The sequence below is a fragment of the Mobula birostris genome, chromosome 5 (genome assembly GCF_030028105.1).
Source record: "Mobula birostris isolate sMobBir1 chromosome 5, sMobBir1.hap1, whole genome shotgun sequence".
Lineage (NCBI taxonomy): Eukaryota > Metazoa > Chordata > Chondrichthyes > Myliobatiformes > Myliobatidae > Mobula > Mobula birostris.
The window spans coordinates 107,772,255-107,799,842 of record NC_092374.1 but is presented as its reverse complement, the minus strand read 5'-3'; the positions used below and the strand labels follow the sequence as shown (position 1 = coordinate 107,799,842).

General features: G+C 41.8%; 1 protein-coding gene across 1 annotated transcript in view; it reads right to left on the bottom strand.

Annotated features, from left to right (window-relative positions):
- Positions 1-27,588, bottom strand: part of LOC140197315 (contactin-associated protein-like 5) — a 1,626,808-nt gene that overhangs the window by 1,057,317 nt on the left and 541,903 nt on the right. Inside the window, exons 5-6 of the mRNA XM_072257270.1 lie at positions 22,664-22,807; positions 13,228-13,489 (exon numbers count right to left, since the gene is read on the bottom strand). Coding sequence (XP_072113371.1) covers positions 13,228-13,489; positions 22,664-22,807 — 406 coding nt within the window. The remainder of the gene's footprint in view (positions 1-13,227; positions 13,490-22,663; positions 22,808-27,588) is intronic.

The window sequence follows — 27,588 nt, the reverse complement described above, 5'->3', positions numbered from 1 at the left end:
TTGTGTCATCAGCAAACTTATACATTGAGTTTGATGGAAACTTGGCTACACAATCATGGGTGTACAATGAGTACAGCAGGGGGCTGAGTACACAGCCTTGTGGGGCACCGGTGCTCAGAGTGATTGTAGAAGAGAGCTTGTCCCCTATTTTTACAGCCTGGGTCCTTGTCTGTGAGGAAGTTGAAGATCCAGCTGCAGATCTGAGTGCTAAGGCCCAGGTTCCGGAGCTTAGGAATCAGTTTATTTGGAATGATGGTATTAAAGGCAGAGATGTAGTCAATGAAAAGGAGCCTTATATATGCGTCTTTATTCTCCAGGTGTTCTAAGGAGGAATGTAGGGCCAGAGAGATGGCATCTGCCATTGACCTGTTGCTCCAGTAGGCGAATTGCAAAGCGTCGAGGCTGACTGGTAGGCTGTGGTTGATGTGTGCCATAACCAATCTCTTGAAGCACTTCATGGCAATTGATGACAGAGCCACAGGTCGATAGTCATTCAAGCATGCCAACTTGCTCTTCTTCTGCACTGGGATAATCGTTGCCTTCTTAAAACACAAGGGGATCTTAGACTGAAGCAAGGAGCAGTTGAAGATATTAGTAAACACTCCAGCTAGCTCGCTTGCGCAGGCCCGGAGAACCCGTCCTGGGACGCCATCTGGGCCCGTCGCCTTCCTTGGATTTATCCTCAGGAAGGCCCTTCTAACATCCTCCTTGGTGATGATGAAGCTTGATGCCACCAGGTCTGGTTCATCCGGAGGGAGCGGGACGCTCCTCTTCTGTTTGAATCTTGCGTAGATTACGTTGAGTTCGTCAGGAAGAGAAGCGCCACAGTTATTGATATTCCCAGCCTTTTCTTTGCACCCAGTGATCTCATTTAGACCCTGCAGTAGTCTACCAGTATTCCTCTGGTTAGCCTGGGCTTCCAACTTGGCTCGATATTGCCTCTTGTCGCCCTTAATGGCTTTCTTGAGTTCACGCCTGGATTCCGTGTAGCGACTGGTATCCCCGGACCGAAAAGCCACAGCTCTAGCCTTCAAAAGGGACTTGACCTCATAGTTCATCCAAGGTTTCCGGTTAGGGAATACCCGGATCGTCTTGCGAGACACACAGTCCTCCGTGCATTTCCAAATAAAGTCCGTGACAGCTGAGGCATACTCATCGATGTTAGCTGCCTAGTCCTTGAATACTAACCAGTCCACTGATTCAAAGCAGTCACAGAGGACTTCATCAGTTTCCTCCGTCCAACGCGACACTACTTTTGACACCGTGACTTCCCGCTTCAGTTTCTGTTTGTAGTCCGGGAAGAGGAGTGCGGCCTGATGGTCGGATTTTCCCAAGTAAGGTCGTGGGACGGAATGGTAGGCATCCTTGACTGTTGTGTAGCAGTGGTCAAGTATATTTGGGCCTCTAGTGGGGCAGGAGACGTTGATATAACGTTGGCCGCGCCTTTCTGAGGTTAGCCTGGTTAAAATCCCCGGCTGTAATGAGCAAAGCCTCCAGATACCTGGTCTCAAGTTCACTGATGTTGGCATACAGCATGTTCAGAGCACACTCCACGTCCGCCTGGGGGGGGAATGTAGACCGCTGTCAGTATGACCGAGGTGAATTCCCGTGGCAGATAGTAGGGACGACACTTCACCGACAGGTGTTCCAGGTCCGGGCTGCAGGAGCTTGTCAGTGCCACTGTGTCCGAGCACCACGCAGTGTTGATCGGTAGGCAGACACCATCTCCCCTCATCTTGCCCGAAGACGCCGTGCGGTCCATCCAATGGATCGAAAATCCCTCCAGTCGAATGGCACAGTCGGGGGTGGCAGAGGAGAGCCAGGTCTCGGTGAAACACAATACACAGCAGTTCTGCATCTCCCTGCAGTAGGTGAGTCTCCCTTTAAGATCATCCACCTTGTTCTCTATGGCTTGCACATTAGCTAGTAGGATGGTGGGCACAGGGACCCTGAAGCCCGTCAGCTTCAATCTGACCAGCAGCCCAGCTCTTTTCCCACGCTTCCTCAGTAAATAGTGCATCTTTCCAGGTTGCCATCGACGCAGAGTGTTGTTGGCAGCTCTTTGAGGTTGGTGGACGCATCCTGCGGGGATCGATCCATGGGTCACGTCGTCGGACGCTCCGGGTCATGCCGAGTAATGGGGGAGGCTCCGCTGCCACTTCTAGCTGCCAGGGGCCTGGGCTGTCGATTGGGTCGGGCCCCGAAGCCGACACTTAATCCCGAATGGCTGGGCTCCTGGCTGAAACAAGTCCTTAAGCCGAGTCACGGTTGCGGTTACAGCCGAGCCTTGGGCTCGATTTCCAAGGTCAGCGGCGGAGGCCTCACTTCCGGCAGCTGTGGATGTCAACCAACGAGACTTTACAGTGGTCGCTCCGGGGAAGCGTCTGGGGCACCTTGAGGTCTCCGCCATCACTTCTGTGTGGTCGTCTGCTCCGGAGAGGTGCTGGTCGGAATGGGCCATGTCTAGTTCTCCGGCACGGTAGCAGACCGCAGGTCTCCAGGAACGTGGTGAGCCTCGCTGGTTGGGTCCAGGTGCGGTCTGGAGTTTAAAAAGCAATTCTGGCATGGTGGTCTCCAGCTGGGTCAGTAGCTTCACCAGGGTGTTGTTGATCTTGATCTTGCTAGATTGGAGGTTTAGAAGGGTTTCTCAGGTATAGGATAGTGGAGAGGGCAGTTTGCTCGGGAGAGCATGTGCAACGTCGCTTGTTACCGGCGTCATCTTTAAAGAATCTTAAGAAAGAAATTAGAAAAGCTAAAAGAAAATACAAGGTTGCTTTGGCAAGTAAGGCGAAAAAAAATCCCAAGGGTTTCTACCGTTATATTAATAGCAAAAGGATAGTGAAGGATAAATTTGGTCCCTTAGAGAATCAGAGTGGAGCCAAAAGAGATGGGGGAGATTCTAAACAATTTCTTTTTTTTGGTATTCACTAAGGAGAAGGATATTGAATTGTGTAAGACAAGGGAAATGGGTAGGGAAGTTATGGAAACTATGATGCTTAAAGAAGAGGAAGTGCTGGAGCTTTTAAGGGGTATAAAAGTAGATAAGTCTCCGGGTCCTGACAGGATATTCCCTAGGACATTGAGGGAAGTTAGTGTGGAAATAGCAGGGGCTCTGACAGAATTATTTCAAGTGTCATTAGAAACGGGGATGGTGCCGGAGGATTGGTGTATTGCTCATGTTGTTCCATTGTTTAAAAAGGGTTCTAAGAGTAAACCTAGCAATTATCGGCCTGTGAGTTTGATGTCAGTGGTGGGTAAGTTGATGGAAAGTATTCTTAGAGATGGTATATATAATTATCTGGATAGATAGGGTCTGATTAGGAACAGTCAACATGGATTTGTGTGGGGAAGGTCATGTTTGACAAATCTTATTGAATTTTTTGAAGAGGTTACTAGGAATGTTGATGAGGGTAAAGTGGTGGATGCTATCTATATGAACTTCACTAAGGCCTTTGACAAGGTTCCATACGGAAGGTTGGCTAGGAAGGTTCAATCGTTAGGTATTAATATTGAAGTAGTAAAATGTATTCAGCAGTGGCTGAATAGGAGACACCAGAGAGTAGTGGTGGATAACTGTTTGTCAGATTGGAGGCCAGTGACTAGTGGCGTTCCTCAGGTATCTGTACTGGGTCCAATGTTATTTGACATATACATTAATGATCTAGATGATGGGGTGGTAAATTGGATGAGTAAGTATGCAGATGATACTAAGATATGTGGAGTTGTAGATAATGAAGTCAGTTTTCAAAGCTTGCAGAGAGATTTAGGCCAGTTAGAAGAGTGGGCTGAAAGATGGCAGATGGAGTTTAATACTGATTAATTTGAGGTGCTACATTTTGGTAGGACTAATCAAAATAGGACATACATGGTAAATGGTAGGGCATTGAAGAATGCAGTAGAACAGAGGGATCTAGGAATAATGGTGCATAGTTCCCTGAAGGTAGAATCTCATGTGGATAGGGTGGTGAAGAAAGCTTTTGGTATGCTGGCCTTTATAAATCAGAGCATTGAGTATAGGAGTTGGGATGTAATGTTGAAATTGTACAAGGCATTGGTGAGGCCAAATTTGGAGTATTGTGTACAGTTTTGGTCACTGAATTATAGGAAAGATGTCAACAAAATAGAGAGCGTACAGAGAAGATTTACTAGAATGTTACCTGGGTTTCAGCTCCTAAGTTACAGAGAGAGGTTGAACAAGGTCTTTATTCTTTGGAATGTAGAAGATTGAGGGGGGACTTGATAGATGTATTTAAAATTAGGAGGGGGATAGATAGAATTGATTTGGATAGGCTTTTTCCATTGAGAGTGGGTGAGATTCAAACAAGAGGACATGAGTTGAGAGTTAAAGGGCAAAAGTTTAGGGGTAACATGAGGGGGAACTTCTTTACTCAGAGAGTGGTAGCTGTGTGGAATGAGCTTCCAGCAGAAGTGGTTGAGGCAGGTTCGATGTTGTTGTTTAAAGTTAAATTGGACATCTATATGGACAGGAAAGGAATGCAGGATTATGGGCTGAGTGCAGGTCGGTGGGACTAGGTGAGAATAAGGGTTGGGCACAGACCAGAAGGGCCGAGATGGCCTGTTTCTGTGCTGTAATTGTTACATGGTTATGTGGTTATATTTGGGAGTGGGGAAGATGTTGGTGAGGCCACCCAGGGGTCTGTGTGTCCATATGTGTAGCTATTGTAGTGGCTGTGAGGCTGGTATTGTGGCTGTGAAAAGTACTGGGGGGAGCCATCATATTCCTGATCATTGCAAATTCCTCTGCAACAGAGTTAGTCAGTTTTTCAATGTTCATCGTCAGCCGGGTCATACTGTCCTGTCGGTTGCCTCCATACGCTCCAATATTTGGCTTTTTAGTTTTAAGTCCTCCTGCGTGAGAGCCAACAGCTGTCCGTCGTTTGGCAATTTCCTTTTAAGTTTTTCTGCTTGGTAACTGGACAAACGTGCACCAAGTATACCATTTCCTCTTCGCTTGTTTTTTGTAGATGTGTCCTGCGCATGCCCGGTGGGAGGAGATTCGCCCAAATACCCGTTTTAATGTGGACGGAGGTGTTTTCAAAACAGCCTGGTGTAGATGCCTATTGTTTTTACGCGAAACTGACGTTTTCAAAATCATCCGGTCTAGTGTGGATGTAGCCTTATTTTTCATTAAGATCTAAGGCTGATTACATAGACTGGATGGAAATGAAAGATCAAAAAGCATTTTGCAGAATGTGAAGTCTACAAAGTGATGCTAACCTTCCAGTTCACGTCACTTCAGTCCTTATTCCATTTGGCAATGATCCCTATAGAGTCATAGAAATAAGGGAAATAGACACTTCACACAATCAAGTCTATGCTGATTATCAATTGCCCTTTACACTAATCCTACAATAATTCCACTTTCATATTTTCCCATCCAGCTCCATTATGGGCCTTAGCCTCCCCAGCATCCAGGACACCTTCATAAGGCGATGCCTCAGAAAGATGTCAAAAATCCATCATTAAAGATGATCTAGGATATCCTTTCTTCTCAATACTACCATCAAGGAGGAGATACAGGAGCCTGAAGACACTCACTCGCCATTTCAGGAACAGCTTCTTCCCCTCCACCTCCAGATTTATGAATGGATGATGAACCCATGAACATTACCTCACTGTATTTTTTTCACTTTGCTCTCTTTTTGCACTACTTAATTTAATTTATATATGTATTTTGAACTGTAGTTTATTGTTTTTTAATCATCTTATATTGCAAAGTATTGCTACTGCAAAACAACACATTTCATGACTATGGCAGTGATATTAATCTAATTCCAATTCTGATTCTGAATACCCACATTCTCAACAACTCAACCCACCCAAAACCCACCACTCACCTGCAGACTGGGAAGCACCCAATTAACCTGCCAACCCCATGTGGGTGGAAAGTGGAGCACTCCAGAAGAAACCCACACAGCCACAGGGAGAATGTGTAACTTCACGCAGACAGCAATTGAGCTCAGGAATGAACCAGGGTCTCTGGAATTGTGAGGAAGTCTAAGTGCTGCCTGCATTCCTGTGCCTTGTTTCCTTTCTGGAAGTGTAGACCTAGGAATAAGCCTGGGGACTTCCTCATATGTATGGGTACTCAACCAATCAGGAGAGCCTGTAACTTACATTAGACCCTTAGACACTGGAGCAGAATTAGGCCCCAGAATTGTCTGCCCTGGTATTCCATCATGGCTGGTTTATTGTCCCTTTCAATATTCAATGGGTTTCAATGAGATCTCCCCTCGTTCTTCAAAGCTCCAGTGAGTACAGGCTCAGATACATCAAATGGTGCTCATACGTTAACCCTTTCATTTCCTTATACCTTTGTTTTTTTTTAAATAGGAGGGTCTCATTGCCACTACTGAGGGAGTACTTTAACTGCATTTGAGAGGCCCTTTTGAGAGAAGCCTGTTTCAGAAAGAAAACTAGCAGTGCTGCTTTAACATTTTTAAATGTTTAAGAAAATATAGTTTTATTGGTCTTCATAGTATATGGTTTTACTGCCCAATATATCATGCCATTTACTTTAAATTGCTTTTACTAACCTATTAATCTTGCAATGACACAACATTCAAGGGTAGAACTAATTGATGCACTCATTGTATCATAGACTCCCTATGGGCAAGAAGCTTTAAAGAAGCTGTCTCACTCACACTGTTAAGGTTAAACTTGCCCTAATCAGCAATGCTAGCAATGACTATTATACGTGCCCTGCATTGCAAAGAAAACTTTCTACTGCTCATTCTGTGTGATGCACTGGAGACATTGGAATAGTTTGGGGCTACCAATATAACCTGGTCTTGATACAGAGCTACACAAAACATATGAGTACATATGGTTGATCTTCCCCTCGGTTTGCTTAATTGTTTCTTTATAGTAAAATATGAGTGCCTCATATTAACTATTTAATTGCTGATTGTATGAGATTTAGAAGATAATTGTAATGGGAGCAATGTTGGAGCACTACAGCAAAGAAGCAGGTTTTTCAGCCTATCTGGTCCAAGCTGATCTGTTATTGCGCCTAGCCCCATTGACCCACACCTGAACTATAGCCCTCCAATACCCATCCATTTATGTACTTATCCAAACTTCTCCTAAATAGCAAAAATGGAGGGCTTTTCTGGAGGGAAGGGTTATACTGACCTTAGAGCAGATTAGCAGATCAGCGCAACATCATAGAACAACCAGTCTATATTGTGCTGTAATGTATGTATAAAAGTTGCAATTGAACCCAAATCCACAACTTCCGCTGGCTTCTCTTTCCACACTTGCACCAGATAAATTTCCCATTCAGTTTCCCTGTAGATATTTCATTTGCCACCCTTGAGCTGAAACTTCTAGTTCTAGTGTCACCCTACCTCCGTGCAGAAAGCTGGCTTGCATTTCCTCACTTCCACACTTGCCTTGGATTATGTAGTGTCTTCGTGAACCAGCAGATCTTTCCTAATTTTATTCATGGTGACGCAGGATGTGGCAGCTCATTAAATTAAAGGATTAGAATTAGGACTACCTTTTGCCACAGTAGATTTCAAATCCTAAGAGCCTTAACAGCTATAATATCATTTTTACAGTGTAGTCAGAATTACTTTTAGGCAAGTACGGTAATTAATTTGAGCATAGCAAAGTCCTATGAATATTATCAATGTTTCTTTGGGAAATCAAGTGTAAAAGGGACTAATGGAGCAAAGCTATAAACTTGAGATTCTGCAGATACTGGAATTCTTAAGACATAACACTATACGATAAGGGAGCAGAATTAAGCTATTTCATCATGGCTGATCCATTTTCCTCTCAACCCCATTCTCCTGCCTTCTTCCGGTAACCTTTCACAGCTTGACTAAACAAGAACCTATCAGCCTCTGCCTTAAGTACATGGAATGACTTGGCATCTACAACCACCTGTGGCAAGGAATTCCATAGATTCACCACCCTCTGGCTAAAGAAATTCCACGTCATCTCTGTTTTAAACGGAGGTCCCTCTATTCTGAGGCTGTGCCTGCTGCTCCTAGATCCCCCACCATAGGAAACACCCTCTCCACATCTAGTCTATCTACGCCTTTCAAAATTTGAAGGATTTCTATGAGATTCCCCGTCATGCCTTTAAATTTCAGTGAGTAAAGGCTAGAATCATCAATCAGTCTTCATATGATGAGCCTTTAATTTCCAGAATCATTCTCGTGAATCTCCTTTGAACCCTCTCCAATGTTACCACATCCTTTCTTAAATAAGGGGTCAAAAACTTCTTGCTATACTCCAAATGAGGTCTCACCAGTGCATCATAAAGCCCCAGCATTACATTCTTGCTTTTATGTTCTAGCTCTCTGGAAATGAATGGTAACATTGCATTTGCCTGCATCACCACCAACTTAACCTGCAAATTAACCTTTAGGGAATCCTTCCTGAGGACTCCCAAGTCCCTTTGCACCACCGATTTTTAAATTTTCTCACCAGTTACAAGAGATTCTATGCTTTTATTCCTTTTACCAAAATGCATGACCATATACTTCCCGACACTGTGTTCCATTTGCCACTTCCTTGTCTATTATCCTAATCTACCCAACTATTTCTGCAGCCTCCCTGCTTCCTCAACACTACCTGCCCCTCCACCTATCTTTGTATCACCCGCAAACCTGGCCACAAGGTCATCAATTCCATCATCAAAATCATTGACATGCAATGCGAAGAGAAGCTATCTCAACACTGACCCCTGTGGAACATCACTAGTCACTAGCATCCAATCAGAAAAGGCTCCATTTATTCCCAATCCTTGCCTCCTGTCAATCAGCCAATATTCTATCAATGCTAGTATCTTCCTGTAATACCATGGGCTCTTATCTTGTTAAGCAGCCTCATGTGCAGCATTTTGTCAAAGTTTCTGAAAATCCAAGGACGCACCTTCAACCAATTCTCCTTTGTCTGTCCTGCTTGTTATTTCCTCAAAGAACTCTAACAAATTTGTCAGGCAAGATTTTCTCTTTAGAAAACCATACTGACTTTGGCCTATTTTACCATGTGCCTCCAAGTACCCCAAAACGACGTCCATAACAATTAACTCCAACATTTGCCCAACCACTTAGGTATTTCTTCTGCCTTCCTCACTTCTTGAAGAGTGGAGTGACATTGGCAATTTTCCAGTCCTCCGGAACCATTCCAGAATCTAGTGATTCTTGAAAGATCATTAATAATGCCTCTGCAATCTCTTCAGCTACCTCTTTCAGAAACCTGTGGTGTAGACCATCTGGACCAGTTGACTTATCTACCTTCAGACTTTTCAGTTTCCCGAGCACTTTCTCCCTATTAATAGGAACTGCTCTTACTTCGGCCCCTCTGTCACATTTGAATTTCTGGTATAATGTTAGTGTCTTCCACAGTGAAGACTGATGCAAAATACTTAGTCAGTTCATCCTCCATTTCCTTGTCCACCATTACTACATCTCCAGCATCATTTCCGGCAGTCTAATATCTACTCTTGTCTCTCTCTTACTCTTCAGATATCTGAATAATACTTTTGGTGTCCTCTTTGACATCATTGTCTAGCTTACCTTCATATTTCGCCTTTTCTCCCTTTGGCTTTTTAGTGGCCTTGCGATGGGATGCTGAATTATCCCTATGAACTGTGCTTTTAAAGAGAGAGAGAGAGAGTTGTTCAACACAATAACCTTGTTATTAAGAGAGAGAGAGAGGCAAAGACTGCTTTGAGATGGTGTTATGGTTTCTCTGCAGCATGTTTACACTTTTGCAAGGACACTGCCAGCTTCTAAGTTCTTACAGAGAGAGAAAGGAGGAGCTACTTGATGGACAGCTGGTGCTCAGCATGGTGAGATAAATAGAAGGTCAGCTGATAGACACACAGACACATGATCTTGGACACTGGATGAGTTTTGTTGTGCCTACAGAAAGGTGGGTTTCTGGAGGATCGATCAGGAGAATCAACCAGTAGCTCTCACAGTTTGGAAAAGGTGTGATAGTTGAGAAGTTATTAGTGTGTCCAACCCTCGCATGGGTTGATAACTCCAGCACAGAAAGCAGTCCCTTAGTTGAAGTCACATTCGGTGACTTCTAAAGGATTTCGGAGGACAACGAGAAGATCGACGGCATCAGCTCACCTGAAGAACTAAACACCTCTCTCTTTCTATCACTACTCAACTGAATATCACGAACTGAACTGAACTTTACGCATCACCCTAAGACTGTATCCATTTTCCCCTAGGCTTCAAGAAGCTTGGTTTCTATATTTCCACACTTATTTACATATAATCTTTGCTAACTAGTTTGATATATCTGTATTTATATTACTATATTGCATAGTTACTAATTAATAGTGTTAGTTAATAGCAATACCAGACTCCAAAGTGTTTTCTATTTCTACTGGTTCTTTAACCCATCACGGGGTACGTGACAGCCCTTCTGTTGGTTTTTACATGTTTCCCAATCCATAACTTCTCACTATTTTTGCTGTATTATATCTCCTCTCTTTTGCATTTATGTTGGCTTTGACCTCTATAATCGGCCACAGTTGCATCATCCTGTTTTAAAATAATTTTTCTTCTTCTTTGGGATGCATCTATCCTTCTCCTTCCAAATTTCTCCCAGAAACTCCAGCCATTGCTACTCTACTATAATCAATTCTGGCCAACTCCTCTCTCAGGCCTCTGTAATTCCCTTTACTCCACCATAATACTGATACATCTGACATTATCTTCTCCCTCTCAAAGTACAGGGTGAATTCTGTTATATTATGATCACTATCTCCTAACAGTTTCTTTACCTTAAGCTCCCTATCAGATCCAGGTATATCTTGAGTAAAGATTTAGTTAGTGGAGGAAAGTGATGTTGAGTTAAAGATCAGGCATGATCTTGATACATGCCAGAACACAAATAAGGAGCCAAATGACTTTGTTTTGCTTGTATTTTAAATGTTTTTTATTGTTAGTTTATTTTACTGATAAGTCAGGATAAATGTTGTTCAGGAAAGTAAGAGAACTCCCTGCTCGTTTTTGTAAAACTTGGGTTGTCTCCTTAGAGTGTCAAAGGCTGAGGAGACATATGATAGAAGATTTTATTATTATGAGAGGCATTGGCAGAGGTCACGGTCAGAATCTGTTCTCCAGGGTAGAAACAACAAACGCCAGAGGAGATTCTTTAAAGATTAGAAGAGGGATGTTTAAAGATGACATTAGGAACAAGATTTTTGCACAGTGAGTGGTAAGCGCTTGTTTCAGATTCAGTTTCATCTAATTACGCTGTATGTACATCAAAACATATTGGTGAAATGTCATTTGCGTTAACAACCAACACAACTTAAGGACATGTCATCACACATGCTGGTACCAATATAGCACTGCCACATTGTTCACAGAACAACAAAAACAGCAGCAACAACAACAAGAGAACAACAATAGCAAAGCAAGCCCCTCCTCTCTTCCCACTCACGCACATACACAGACAGTCCTCCAATACCAGGACAGGTCGTCTCCAGCCTCCAGCTTTCATCTTTCGGAGGACTCACAGATTTGAAGATATTGGGTTACCAGGGTAGTAGTGGAATTAGACTGCCTGTGGAGTTTAAGAGGACTTTGGATGGATATGTGAATATGAAAGTAGTGAAGGCATGTAGATCATACACAGGAGCAGAAACATCAGCATAATGGGCATCAAGATTGGCAAGCATGATGGGATGAATGGCGGTACCGATCTGTTTCATGTTCAGACATTTTCATTGACTCTGATACTGGATAGTCATTTCCAAAAGTGTAATACTTCAAAAGCTAGAATTCTGAAATAAATACAGTAAAAGATGGGAATATTCAGCTGGTCAGGCAGCATTTCCAGGGAGAGGAAGATTGGTTGATTCAGGTTAATTATTTTGTCATCCAAACAAGGAAAGCTCAAGGACTCGAAATTTGAACTTCGTCTCTTTATAGATGCGGCCTGCTGAGTAATACGTGCCATCTACCGGTTCATTTATGGATTATTACTTCATACACTTCAGACAGGATTGCACTACCTTGCAACATTGAGCTACAAGTCATGGTTAATGAGAAGTCTGACTCTTCAAAGGATAACTTGTATACATATTTAGTATAAACATCTACACTGCACTGCCCTGTGTAGGGACAAGAGCAGAAATTTAAAGTTGCCCACATGCAGAATGATATGTGATGTGTAAAGTTACATGTGTAAATTTTTTGAAGTACAAATTTATGGGAGCTCATCTTTGCTGGTAAGTCTAACACTTATTGCTGATCAGAAACTGTCCTTGAAAAGGAGGCAGTGAACCTCTCCTTGAACTGCTGCAGTTCTTCAGTGAAAGTGCTCCCATGTGGAGTAAGTTTAGGTTCATGTCCAGCAAGATTTCCAAGTCAGGATGGGGTGTGAAGGCAGAACACACAACATTTGAGAGCATACAGCATCGAGCTTCTGTCCTATTGATATCAGTCTCTTGAACAGACATTTCATGTGCTGAAAGGTGCACTCTGGATCTCCCAATCTACCTGTCATGGCCCCTACATTTTGTATGTAATTGTAACATTATATTCTGCATTCTGTTTTTCTTTTAACAACCACAAAGCACCTAAATATTCCATGATCTCTGCAGATGGCAGGCAGACAAACTTTTTTCACTGTGTCGCAGTGCAGCAGACAATAATAGATCAATTACCAGTACTTTTCACCAGTTTTGCCCCCAGTCCAGAAGTGAGGGAACCTTTTTCTTCCACCCTGACCTCATCCACCATTTGTCATTGGCTCCCAACAGGTCCACAGCTCAGTACTATTCTTAGGATGCCAAAGGGAAAGCATGTTCAGTAGTTCTTTCTTCCCAAGGCCTATTAAACATGACCAACAAGCTTTCCCATTCACTATTAGTGAATAATAAAAAATCGGCAGTAAGAAATGTCCCCACTGATTTCATCATATTTCTACTTTCCTGAATATATTAAACTCATTATCTGCCGAGACAAATTTCTGTCTTTTAAACATGGGTACTTGTTTTGGTCTAATCAAACTATCGTTAATCCTTTCCGTCCCCTAGACCATGATTGTCTTCCTCTTCTTGTGCTGTAATCTCCCTTTCCCTCTTAACTCTAATCTTATTTGGCTCAGTGTGCTGTGTTTTGGGAGATAATTAGCTGCCGAAAATGATTTGCCTGGAGGTAAGTGCTACACTCCACTTACATAATTCCTCCCGCTGTCACCGCTGACTATTTCAATTACCTGTGGTGATGTCTGCCAGATTCCGGGATAATTTATGGACAGTTATTCTGAGCTTCCCCTTGACCAGGTAAATCTGCAATACTCCAGAGTTTGCATGGAACTCGTTGTACAAAAGCAGCTCATCCTTGTTCCAGGTGCGAAACTGGAAACTGACTGAAAGACCATCCATCTGGGCTTTCCCGGGCAGCAGCAGATAACTGCTGGAACTCATGAAGGTGACTGGAACAATGCGAGGATCTGTACATGAGAAGGTCACGTTGCCCTGGAAGAAATTAAGAGGGAGGGTGGTGGTTGAGGAAGAAGAAAAGATCATGTGATACATACTGCAAAATGAAACACTTTAAAAACTTTGAAAGTTTTGTTAGTTTCATTTATATAGAACATAATCACACAATATAGGCCCCTCAGCCCACACTGTTGTGCCAAACTTTTAATCATACTCTAAGATCAAATTAACTCTTACCTCCCACATAGCCTTCCATTTTTCTCTAATCCATGTGCCTATTTAAGAGTCTCCTAAATGTCCCTACTATATCTGCCTCTACCACCATCCCTTGCAGCGCGTTCCATACACCCACCTATCTTTATATAAATAACTTTGACTTCCCTCCATATGATTTTCTTAATCAGCTTAAAATTACGCCCCCTTGTATAAGCCACTTCTGCCCTGGGGTAAAGTCTTCAACTGTCCAATTGATCTATGCCTCTTTATCATTAATATGCCAACAAAGACATATCTGTAGCAAAATTCTTCTCTGATCAGAGACTTATACAGCATGGAGATGAGCTCTTCAACCCAACTGATTCATATTTATATATATAAATGGTGCCCTTAACATCCTTAATAAAATTCTCCCCTCTCACCCTTAACCTATTCCCTCAAGTTCTCAAATGCCAACCTAGGGAAAAAGACTGTGTGAAATCACCCTATCTATGCCCAACATGATTTTTTGCATTTCTTATAAGATTACCCTCAGTCTCCTACACTCTGAGGAATAAAGTCCCAACCTGTCCAGGGTCATTCTATAACTCAGGCACTATCCTAATAAATCTTTTTTGCACTCTTACCAGCTGAATAACAATTTTCCTATACACGGCGACTAAAAGTGAACGCAATACTCCAAATGGTCATGAAAATGTAAGGAGACAGCCTCCAAAATTCAGTTCTTTTTAAAGTCAGTTCAATGAAATTCAGAACCAGAGAACAATGCACTGAATTTCTTAGCAATTTAAACATAATCTACATATAGCAACCAGGAATTCATAGTTATTAGACTAATTTCCATAGGTCAGCACCAATGATTCAGAGAAGCGTGTTCAATTCCTAACATAGCTTTTGGGGAATTCAAGTAATTAAATCAATTTGACCTTAAAAAAGAGGCAAACATTAGTCAGTATGTAACTATGTATCTACTGGATTATTGTTAAAAACTCATTTGGTTTGTTCTTGTCCCACAAGAATGGCAATTTCTCACACCATCAAGACTATGCTGGCTCGTCGAGAAATCCCTCAGTCCCAAACTCGATTTATTTTCCTGCAACTTTTTAAGACCATAAGACAAAGGTACCGCATTAGGCCATAAAACCCATTGAACCAGCTCCACCATCCAATCGTGGATGATTTATTTTCCATCTCGGCCCCATTCTATTGTCTTCTCCTTGTAACCTTTGATGCCCTTGCTAATACAGAACCTAAAATATATGGATCTGCAAGACTAAGAGGCAAGTGCAGTACTCATTTATTTATCCCGTATACATAAAAACATACTGTTGTGTTTATGGTACTTGGAAGCCAGGTGGCCATGAATGACACACACAAGAGACAGAGAGATGAGGAACAAACATGCAGCCATTTATTTCACGTGTAAGTCATCTATCAAAATGTCCTTTCACATTACGTTCAGTATGTAGCACACAGGGAAGTTTGACAGCAACCCTCAAGGATCAAAATATATATGAATATATAACACATACAGTGAAATATGTCATTTGCAACCAACTCTAGTCAAGTAAAAGGCTCATTCACATACAGTACTTCATAAGTTCTGGTTGCCATATTAAAGGGAGGATGCTGAGGCTTTGAAGATGGTGCAGAAATGATTTACCAGGATGCTGCCTAGTTTCGATGTGAAAGACGAGAGCTTGGACAAACTTGGGTCATTTTCTCTGTGTTGTTGAAGTCTGAGAGGAGATCTGATAGAGGATTATAAAGATATGAGAGGACTAGATAGAGTAGGCAGACAACATCTTCTTGGTCAGAGGGTAACTTCAGAGGAAGTGTGAGGGACAGGTTTTTTACACAGAGAATGGTGGGTCCCTGGAATGTGCTGCCAGGGGTGGTGGTAGAGGCAAAAGCATTAGGGACTTTTAAGAGATGTTTAGAGAGTCACATGAATATGAGGAAAATGACAGAATATGGACATTGTGCAGGCAGAAGAGATAAGTTTAGTTCTCTTTATGATTACTAATTTAATTGAATTGACACAAAATTGTGGGCCAAAGACTCTGTTCTTGTGCTGTACTGTCCTATCTTCAATGTTTTAAGTGTGAAGAGGATTTCTGCCTCTCCTACTCTTTCAGATGGTAAATCAAGACCACACCATCTTCTAGGATGAAAAATAATTCTCAACTAGATTTGCAGGGGGATGGGAACCAGAGTGCCAGAGCTGACAGTGTGGCTGGGGTGAAAATAAATGTTGTTAAAAGTTCAAGCAAATCCGCTAATAGAAAGGTTGTGAGTGGTGGTAAAAATCTTCTGAGGTGTATATATTTCAATGCTAGGAGTATTGCGGGGAAGGCAGATGAGCTGAGGGCGTGGATTGACACATGGAATTATGACGTTATAGCAATTAGTGAAACTTGGCTACAAGAGGGGCAGGACTGGCAGCTTAATATTCCAAGGTTCCGATGTTTCAGATGTGATCGAGGCAGAGGAATGAAAGGTGGGGGAGTAGCATTGCTTGTTAGGGAAAACATTACAGCAGTGCTCAGGCAGGGCAGATTAGAGGGCTTGTCTACTGAGTCCTTATGGGTGGAGCTGAGAAACAGGAAAGGTACGGCCACATTAGTGGGATTGTATTACAGACCACCCAATAGTCAACGAGAATTGGAAGAGCAAATCTGCAGGGAAATAGCAAGCAACTGCAGGAAACATAAAGTTGTGGTGGTAGGGGATTTTAATTTTCCATATATTGATTGGGACTCCCATACTGTTAGGGGTCTAGATGGTTTAGAGTTTGTAAAATGTGTTTGGAAAGTTTTCTAAATCAATATATAGAGGGACCAACTAGAGGGGATGCAATATTGGATCTCCTGTTAGGAAACGAGTTAGGACAAGTGACAGAAGTCTGTGTAGAGGAGCACTTTGGTTCCAGTGATCATAACACCATTAGTTTCAACTTGATCATGGACAAGGATAGATCTGGTCCTAGGGTTGAGGTTCTTAACTGGAAGAAGGCCAAATTTGAAGAAATGAGAAAGGATCTAAAAAGTGTGGATTGGGACAAGTTGTTCTCTGGCAAGGATGTGATCGGTAGGTGGGAAGCCTTCAAAGGAGAAATTTTGAGAGTGCAGAATTTGTATGTTCCTGTCAGGATTAAAGGCAAAGTGAATAGGAATAAGGAACCTTAATATCAAGGGATATTGCAACTCTGGTAAAAAAGAAGAGGAAGTTGTATGACATGTATAGGAAGCAGGGAGTAAATAAGGTGCTTGAGGAGTATAAGAAGTGCAAGAAAATACTTAAGAAAGAAATCAGGAGGGCTAAAAGAAGACATGAGGTTGCATTGGCAGTCAAAGTGAAGGATAATCCAAAGAGCTTTTACAGGTATATTAAGAGCAAAAGGATTGTAAGGGATAAAATTGGTCCTCTTGAAGATCAGAGTGGTCGCCTATGTGCGCAACCAAAGGAAATGGGGGAGATCTTAAATAGGTTTTTTACGTCTGTATTTACTAAGGAAACTGGCATGAAGTCTATGGAATTAGGGGAAACAAGTAGTGAATAGGTTAGGAATTTATTCCCTGGAGCGTAGAAGAACAAGGGGAGATTTGATAGAGGTATATAAAATTATGATGGGTATAGATAGGGTGAATGCAAGCAGGCTTTTTCCACTGAGGCAAGGGGAAAAAAAAACAGAGGACATGGGTTAAGGGTGAGGGGGGAAAAGTTTAAAGGGAACATTGGGGGGGCTTCTTCACACAGAGAGTGGTGGGAGTATGGAATGAGCTGCCAGACGAGGTGGTAAATGCGGGTTCTTTTTTAACATTTAAGAATAAATTGGACAGATACACGGATGGGAGTTGTATGGAGGGATATGGTCCGTGTGCAGGTCAGTGGGACTAGGCAGAAAATGGTTCGGCACAGTCAAGAAGGGCCAAAAGGCCTGTTTTTATGCTGTAGTTTCTATGGTTCTATGGTTAACTGTCTTCTAATTCTTCTACCACTTCAAAATTGTGCTTTATTGGTTCTTGCCTCTTGCTGCAGGAAATAGTGCTTTCCTATTTTATCTAGTCTCCTCATTTAGTTTTCTTTATTTTAGAGATACAGCATGGTAATAGGCCCACCGGCCCAATCAGCCCTCACCTCCCAATTATACCCATGTGATCAACTAATCTACTAACCCATACATCTTTTGTGACATGGGAGGAACTGGAGCACCTGGAGTGAACCCGTGCGGTTATAGTGAGAAGGTACAAACTCCTTACAATCAGCAACAGGAATGAACCCAGGATGCTGCTTCCAGTTTTATTTACAGATGCAGCATGGGCTCAGGCCCCTCCAGCCCTACGAGCACACACTGCAAAATGATGCTCATATGACCGTGCCACGTAATAACTCATATATCTTTTGGAATGTGGGAGGAACTGGAGCATTTGGAGGAAACCCACATGGTCATGAGGAGAATGTACAAACTCTTTACAGAACTGAACCCGGGTCACTGGTGCGGTAATAACATTACCTTAACTGCTACAACACTGTGCCGTTCCAAAGATGTATTTTATACACTTTAATTTGATCTCATCTCAACTATTTTGTTCCAATGAAAATTACATCAGACTATTCAAACTTCCCTCATGGCTAAACTTCTCAAGGCCAAGATATATTGCCATTAAGTCTTTGAACTTATTCCAGTGTGCCATGGTATCGCAGAGGTTAGCCTGCCACTATCACTGCTCCGAGTTCAAACCCAGTGTCTTCTGTGAGAAGTTTATATGTCCTCCCCATGGAATGCGTGGGTGTTCTCCAGGTGGTCCAGTTTCCTCCCACTGTTCAAAGACCTACAGTTCGCAAAGTTAATTGGCCTTTGTAAATTGTCCCATGATTAGGCTCTGGTTAAATCAGGTGTTGCTGGGCAGCATGGCTTGAAGGACTGGAAGGGCCGACTGTATCTCTTAAACAAATAAATACATAATTTAAAACGTGCACCAAGCCTTTCTTGTGGTTCGGTGACTGGAACTGTTATAGTCCTCCAGCTCTGGTCTAACAAGTGTGGCTCTTGGATGGGGTAGGAACACAAGATGCTATCTAAACATTTAGTACACATACTCAGATCATGGAAGACATCTGTGGCATCATGAGGCTAGCTAAATCTTTGATGAATAAGATCAGAGTTCCACTGTTAGCCACTGACCTATTCAGGAATCTGAACTACTTGGCTGCACACTGATAACAAGTTGCTTATTCATGTCAGCACAGAAATAGAATGGTATGAATTATGGCATCAGAGCATGAAGAATCTTTTTGACAACTGCAACAAGCAGTCTCAAAAGTGACCATTGTGAATTAACATTTTAATGAGTGATCAATCATAATAATTACATTTCTAAGCACACACATCCCTGCGCTGCTCAGATCTCTGGTGAATGACGTTTAGCTATCAGTCACAGCAGGTAAGTTCTAACAATTCGGATATAACTGTTTGTCCCACTCTCATCAGGAAATAGGCTATGTTGCATTTACACCAGGACCACCAGATTGAAGAATAGTTACTTTCGCTAAGCACTCAGGCTGATCAATTAACCCCCTCCCCCACCACTACTTTATCATTACTTGTCAGTCACCTTATATACAGCCTAGCTTCACTTTGTGGGAATACAATCAATCTATCTATATAAGATAACTTATGTATTTATATTTTATGTGATTTTTATTATTATTGTGTTCTTTATCTTTTGTGATTTTTTTGTGCTGCAACTTCGAAAGAAACGAAAGCATGAGGGAAGGAATCCCAGTACCTAGGGAGAATTACCAGTGGTAGACCAATTAGAATAGGGATTATACAATAACCTGGAGTCAAAGAACGTAGAATACTACAGCACGGTACAGGCCTGTCAACCCTTCCCTCCTAAATAGCACTCCATTTTTCTATCGTCCATGTGCCTATCTGAGAGACATGTCCCTTATATATCTGCCTCTTTCACCACCCTGGCAGCGTGTTCTATGCATTCATCTCTCTCTCTGTACAGAATGTACCTCTGACAATCTTCCTATAATTTCCTCCAGTCATCTTCAAATTATGCCTTCCTTGCATTTGTAATTTATGCCCTGAGAAAAGTCTCTGGCTATCTATTTGACCTATGTCTCTTATCACCTTATACAAGTAACCTCTCATCCTTCTTCACTCTAAAGAGAAAAGCCCTAGCATGCTCAACTTATTCTCATAAGACATGCAGTCACCTTCTTAGGCTGACCCTCAGGATCAGTGGCAACTTGTTTCCATTATAGTGTTGTGTGTTCTGAAGTGATTAATGAGGCCAGCGTGGGAACTGCAGAATCTCTCACAGATTGAGTAGAAGGTTGCTTAAGGGGCAGGCAGGTGAGGCTGTTGTGAGATGGTGTGATCTTTTTACATTAGTCTGGTCCTCTGCATGCTCCTGATGGTGAACTTAACGTTCCCAAATGTCAGTCCAAAAATTCCTTCCTCTTTTGGGATTCTCAAGGGTCAGTTGCATTTTTTTCCAAGGAGGTTTTGATCATATGCTTAAATCTTGCTCTTTTCCAAATATCTTTGTAACTATATTCAAAGTATACATAATGATTTTAGCCAGTAAAATGGCAGATTTGTACATTTGCAGCACTTTTGCCTCAATACCTATACAGCAGATTCTGGGTAATTGGGCCATCGCTTATCTGAGACAATTCTTAAAGAACAAAAACTAATCAGGAAGATAGCCAGGATTCCCTTCTTTGATTTGGGACACTATAGCACTTAATTGGGACAGAAGACTGTCGCTGAACAGTTTCTAACATCAATTGTGTGCACTTGTGTGGTTGTTAGGCACTACATCATGCTTAAAGAGAGCAGTTTTTAAATAGCATCAGTTGTGTGTGTTTTTGTTCAAAAAGCAGTGATTTTTGTCACTGATAGTGAGAAATGAACATTAAGATTAATCAGAACTCTTTTGCTTACTACGGTTTCAAACATTCAGGCATTGAGATGCCAGAAACAGCAGGGAGTGAAAATGAAACAATTTCACTTCAATAAGTTAGGAACTATGAAGAATTCGGAGGTATCAACAATCATCTTAAATTTTACAATAAAATTGAAGATTTGGAGAATGCAATCAATGAAAGTGTTGTACAAAGGCAGTCCATTATCTGCATTGATTTTGTTCATTTACAGTCAATCAAATGAACACAGTGGTATAAAATGGATGAATTATTCCATTGATAACAGGAATTAATACACAGTCATATAGTACTGTAAAACTATTGGTAATATTCTAATTTGTTCTACATTTCATTTAAATCCATATTTTTTACTCAGTTAAACAGTAATTTGTCTTTTTTATACCTTCTTACCTATTTCCATGAAACTTCTCCTGCTTAGTTGGATTAAAATACACTGGTTCCGATGTGTAACTATTATCTGGAATCCACTGTCATTTGTTGAGGATTGATACATACTGTATATCTGACAATTTAAATCCAGTTAATTTTTATCTTAGTTCTCACAGAGAATTTATGCAGAGATATTTACTGGCCATTCCTAAGAAACAGTAGTAGGTCAATGACTCACTGAGATGATATAACTGAAAATGTGAAAGTAATCCAGAGAATGCTGGTGAAAGTCAACAGGTCAACCAGCATCTGGGGAGAGAGAAGACGAATTAATGTTATAGGTTGATGACCCTTGACAAGGACTAGGAAAAGTCAGAACAAAATAAGTGCTGCATTGCCAGCACTATATTGTGGCATGGAAGTGTGGCAGTTAGTTATTATTACAGGGCCAGTGACCAAGGTTTACTTCCAGCTACTGTCTGTAAGGAGTTTTCTTGTACTCCCAATGACTGTGTGAGTCTCCTGCAGGAGCCCTGGTTTCCTGCCACATTCTAAAAACATATGGGTTAGTAGTTTAACTAGAGTCATTGGGCCAAAGGGCATGTTAACCTGCTGTATCTCTAAATAAAGTTACTACAATAAAGTGTGGAGGGATAAGGGAATAAATGGAAAGCTACAAAGGTATAAATGGAAATGGAATGGAGGGTACGAAGGACAGAGCAACGTGCAACTGGCTTTAACATCACAAGGGTGATATAATCTTTCCTGAGTTTTGCCTTGTCAAATACAATACCTCTGTTTGCTTTTTCTGTACTGCACCTATTTCGCTGTATCTTAAAACTTTTTTTATCCTTAACATTTTCTTTCCAATTCTGAGGAAAGGTCATTGATCTAAAACCCTAACTGTTTCTTTTGCTACTTGCTGGATATCTCCAAAATTCCCCCATTTTAAATCTTGCGTTCCAGTATTTGCAGATGGTAACTGCTGGATTGAAATGAAATCAAACCTACTACTACTACATCGACTCAGGCCGAGGGGGCCGGCGTCAGGCACGAAGATGGACTCTCCACTTCTCCCTCTCCTTCATCAGTGTGTTCAGTTCATCTACATTAGCCGCGCCACTGTCTCCTAGGATCGAGTTGACCATAGTCTTGGGAGGGCACCCAGGGTTCATCCTCCCATGCTTGGGCTCCCATATGATGACTAGGCTGGCAGGTAGCTTGGGGTGGCATAGACCGTGCCCCACTAGTTGCAGTCTTCTCGCCTCAATTTTAGTGGTGCGCATCGGTAGGTCGTCATAGAGCTTGATGTTCGTCATGTGCTGTTGCCAGCTCACGTCAAGAATCATCCGGAGCATTCGTGTATAGCAACCATCTAGAGACTTCCGCATAGTCTTGGTGAGTGTCCACGTCTTGCATCTGTACGTGAGAATGGACTCTATGACTGCTATGAAGATCCTCTTTTTAAGCCTTCTGGTCAGGTTCGACTTGCAGATTCCAAATCAAACCTGGTCACCATCAAATGGAGTATCTGTTTGTACCCAGTTTCATCAAGATCAAATGTCACAGTTTCATCAAGATCAAACGTCACAGTTTCATTAGTAATTCATTCCCAAATATACTCTTTTTCATTGTGGAATTTATCAAGTTCCTTACCACAACATGTATCTGAGGTTTGCGTCTCTTGGCCAGATCAATAATATTCACTCCATTGTAATAGAGATTTTCAATACAGCCATGGAAGTTCTTCCTCAGAAATGTCACCGACTTGCCTGGAACTGGAATCCCTCCAAAACTTAGCTTTGAACAACAAACAAATAAACAAGTTATTATGTTACTTGATAACGAAAGAAAAAACACTTCCTACCTTCAAGCAGTACAAGAGATCATCATAGTTTCCAGGTCAATATCAAATCTTTCATATAATACCCACTCAAGTGTGGATAAATTGGCAGCACTCCCTGCCACCACCCAGTTCTCATCACGTATGAAGTGCCAGGAGCGTTACACTGTTTACTTTTTAACTTGTTTCATATATGTACCCTATTAATTTTTAATTGATTTGGGGTAATATTACTTTATGTGTTAATGTGTGTGAGTTATACGGTATGTACTCTGTTGTGTAGCTTGGTACAGAGGAACGTTGTCTCGTTTGGTGGTATATGTATGTATGGCTGAGTGACAATAAATGAACTTCAATCAGAGGGTTAAATCCCATTCTAGAATCCTAAGAACAAAGATATAGGCTATGGCTGTACAGTCTAGAGTTGAGTTGTTCTCCTAGAAGCTTCAGAGGCTGAGGGGCAGATGATATGTAAAATTATGAGAAATATAGTTGGGTAGGCAGTCAGAATCTTCTCCCCAGGGTAGAATTGTCAAATGCCAGAGGACATGCTTTCAAGGTTAGAAGGGGAAAGTTCAAAGGTGACGTGAGGGGCAAGATTTTTTTGTGTAGAGCGTGCCAGATTCCTGGTATGGGTTACCAGATGTAATGACGGAAGCAGGCAGTTTGGTGGAGTTTTAAGGACTTAAATACCCACATGAATGTGCAGGGATACAAATGATACAGAGGAAGTGGACATTTTGTGTAAATTGGCATCAAGATCAGTACACCACTCTCGGCTGAATGGCCGGTTGTGGTGTTCTATGGACAGAATTGCTGTAGATGTATAATTTAGGATGTAATATTAAACCAAATTCACATCTTAAAGCTGAGAAAGCACAAAAGTGGCAGTATCTTGAAAAAAATGCAAGAGAATGGCTCATACTGCCTTGACCAGTATTTATTCCTCAGTCTATAAATGGGATTACCTGATCATACTGCACATTGTGGTTCCTTGCTGTGCTCCAGTTAGCTGCAGAAGCCCCTGCAGTGGTTAAATTGTACTGGTTTTAAAAATGCTTGGTTAATTCTGAAAAGGGGCTTTAAAAGTGTTGTATAAATACTTGTGAATCTCCTTATTTTTTCTAGGTCAATATTTCATCTATGATTCTTCTGTCTTAACTGGCACGAGCATCAGTATTTAGAGGTGTCAGAGGCAGTCCAAAGAAAATATACAATCACCACAGCAGAGTTCAAAAGTATAATTTGACTATAAAAATGATAATGTTCTAAATGCAGAATCAAATCTTAGCCTCATCCAGCTCTCTTTGCACCTTAAACCCTACATAACTGCATTCAGATTGGGAGCAGGATCAGCCACAACTCCTTAATTTTCACCTCCATCCAATCAGATCTTAATATTATCTCAAATCTGCATGACTCCTGGTAACCTTTCACCTCTTGCTTAGCAAGGATCTATGTAACTCTGCCTTAATCATTTTCAAAAACTGATTGGACTGCCTGATGAGGAAGAGAATCTCAAATACTTGTCACCCTCTAAAAACATATTATGTTAATCATCGCGCTTTATGCTTCAGTGTCAAAATTCATTGGTTAGTACTTCTATGAAACATGTTGGGGGGAATTTACTACATTAGTGGAAATGTGTGGTAGCACTCAAAGAAGAAGAGTAAAAGTTGGAGTATTCACGTGGAGTTGGTAATGGACATGACATGGTTTTCAAGTCACAGTGTGGTGTGATGAATGTTGCATTGAAATATTGTGTTATCCACAGCCTCACTGATGATTTTTCACTTGAAGACATTCTTATAAATCAGCCCAGTATTCAATCTCATTCCTTAATATCCTATCTGAAAAATATCACCCTACTCAAAATGTTCTAGAACCATAGAGTTACACAGATATACAAATGTAAATAGGCCTCTTAATCTACCATATCCAGGCTAACCCTCAAGTACTTAACAAATCTAATCCCATTTACCAGAACTTGGTCTGCACCCTTCTGTGACTTGGTAGTTCAGGTGCTGGCTTGGCTACTTACATGTTGTGAGAGTATCTTTCCACATATTCTCAAGATGTTGTCAGGACCCGAGGGATTAAGTTATAGGGAAGTATTAGACCAATTGACCCTTTACCCTTTGGAGCATAGGAGTCCCAGGGATGATTTTATAGACATAAATAAAATCATGAGTAGATAAAGATAGGGTAAGTGGTCTTTCTTCCAGGGTTGGGAAATTTGAAAACTAGAGGACTTAGTTAGAAGTGAAAGGTTTAATAAGAACCTGAGAGGCAACACTTTCTTTATACACTGGTGGAATATATATGAAACCAGCCACTAAAGTAAGTAGCTTTTTTTTAATTTAGAGACACAGCACGGAGTAGACCCTTCTAGTCCTTCAAGCCGCACTGTCCAGAAAACCCCATTAACGTCTGATTTAACCTTAACCAATCACGGAACAATTTGCAATGAATAAACTTACTGACTGGTACATCTTTGGACGAAGGGAGGAAACTGGAGCACCCAGGGAAAACATACACGTACCATGGGAAGGATGGACAAACTCCTCAGAAAGGATTCCAGAATTGAACTCTGAGCTCTGATGCCCTCAGCTGGAAGAGTGTCACCCTAACTGCTAGTTGAGGTAGGTCTATTAGATACATTTAAGTGGACACTATATGGATGACAAGAGTTTAGGGGAATATGTCCAAGTATGGTGAAGTGGTCTCATCGTGGCAGTAGAAGAGGCCACTTTCAGGTTGGAGGAATAACAGCTCATATTCCATCTGGGTAGCCTCCAACCTGATAGCCTGAACATTGTCTTTTCTAACTTCTGGTGATTTCTCCCCCCCGCCTTTTTTCAATTCCCCATTTTGGCTTCTCTCTTATCGCTTTCCTTCTCTTCACCTGCCCATCAACTGCCTCTAATGTCCCTTCTTCTTCCCATTATCACATGGTCCACCATCCTTCCCCATCAGATCCCTTCTTCTTCTTCAGCACGTTACCTTTTCCACCTATCACATCCCAGCTTCTCACTTCATCCCCCATCCACCCTGTAATGGGCTGGGTTGATCGGACCCAAAAGACCCAAACCAATGTGAGTGTCCAGGATGTGGTAATAAGTGTTCAAGCACAACAAAGTGACTTAAACCTAACTTATTACTGTACCATAAAACAGCACAAATAAACCACACTAAATACTACACAGCAAGTTATAAAGATTTCAGGGCTTGCGATTTTTAGTCACCACTCGATTGTTGCCATAGTCAGGGGACCTGATTATGGTTTATGTCAGGAGAACTCTGAATTACAACTAGTGAAATCAGCCTGGGTCCACCCTAGGCACCGATGATCATGATTCTTCAGTCTAAGCGGAGTCCCAAGAGCCAAGCCAAAGGTGCCTCAAAAATAAGGGTTCAATCCACAAGCAAGGAGAGACACAGAGACAGAAGAGTTCTCTGGTCTTTTGTTCTCATGCCACTAATGCCTGAGGCCAAAAAGAATTGAGCTGCTATTAGCAAACGTTTAACAAACCCACAGTGTTTAACTTGTACAGACACCTGACATGCTGCGAGCTCAAATGTCATTTGGAATTGTGTAGACTTCTGTCAAATATTTTTACAAAATTTAATACACCACAACACATACACGCCTTCCCCCTCACCTGATCTCACCCATTATTTTCCAGATTGTACTTCCTCTCCTCCACCCATCTTTTCTGGCACCTTCCCCCCTCCTTTCTAGTACTGATGAAGGGTCACAGCCTGAAATGTCAATTAGTCATTCCCATCCATAGATGCTGCCTGACCTGTTGAGTTCCTCCAGCATTTGTGTGTGTTGCTCAGGATTTCCATGCACTACAACTCTGTGACTCTGGTATTTTCCATCTTCCATCTACCATCTGTGTGAAAGACTTCTCCCTCAGCCCCTTATATTTAACTCCATCTTTCCTATAACTAGCTTAGTCCAGCGCACTTCATGAATAAGTGTACTGTACCTAAAACATCTGCTATTCTTCAACATGGCCTTCAATGATATCTGCCACCTGGCTTTCCACTTCATGTATTTTTACCTCTGAGTTTTTGTTTTTGAAGTTATGCCTGAGTTCTTCAAGTCCGACTCAATTCCAACTACTGGAAGGTAGCAGTATATGCTTATAATCTATTTACCATTAATCAATAGTGCATATACTGTAGTTCACCACTGCTTTATAGATCGATAGAGCCACATGCAGGCGACCAAGTCCATGCCAACCATCAAATGCCCATTTATTCATTAATCTTACCCCAATGCATTTATTCTCACAATAGGTTTCACCACTCAGATCAGGGGCAATTTATAATGCTCAATTAACCAATCAGCCCTGGCTCCAACCCTCTACCCCCAAATGACACCAGCTCCAACTCTCTAAATCCACAGATAAGACCATAGAATATAGGAGCAGAATTAAGCTATTTACTGCATCGAGACTGTTCCACCTTTTCACCATGGCTGATCCAATTTTCCTCTCAGCCCGAGTCTCCTGCTTTCTCCCCATATCCATTCATGCTCTGACCAATCAAGAATCTATCAACTTTTGCCTCAAATAAAGACTTGGCCTCCACTGCTGCTTGTGACAAAGATTTACACAGAGTCACCACCCTCTAGCTAAAGAAATTCCTCCTCATCTCTGTTCTAAAAGTACATCCCTCCATTCTGAGGCTGTGTTCTCTGGTCTTAGACTCTCCCACCATAGGGAAC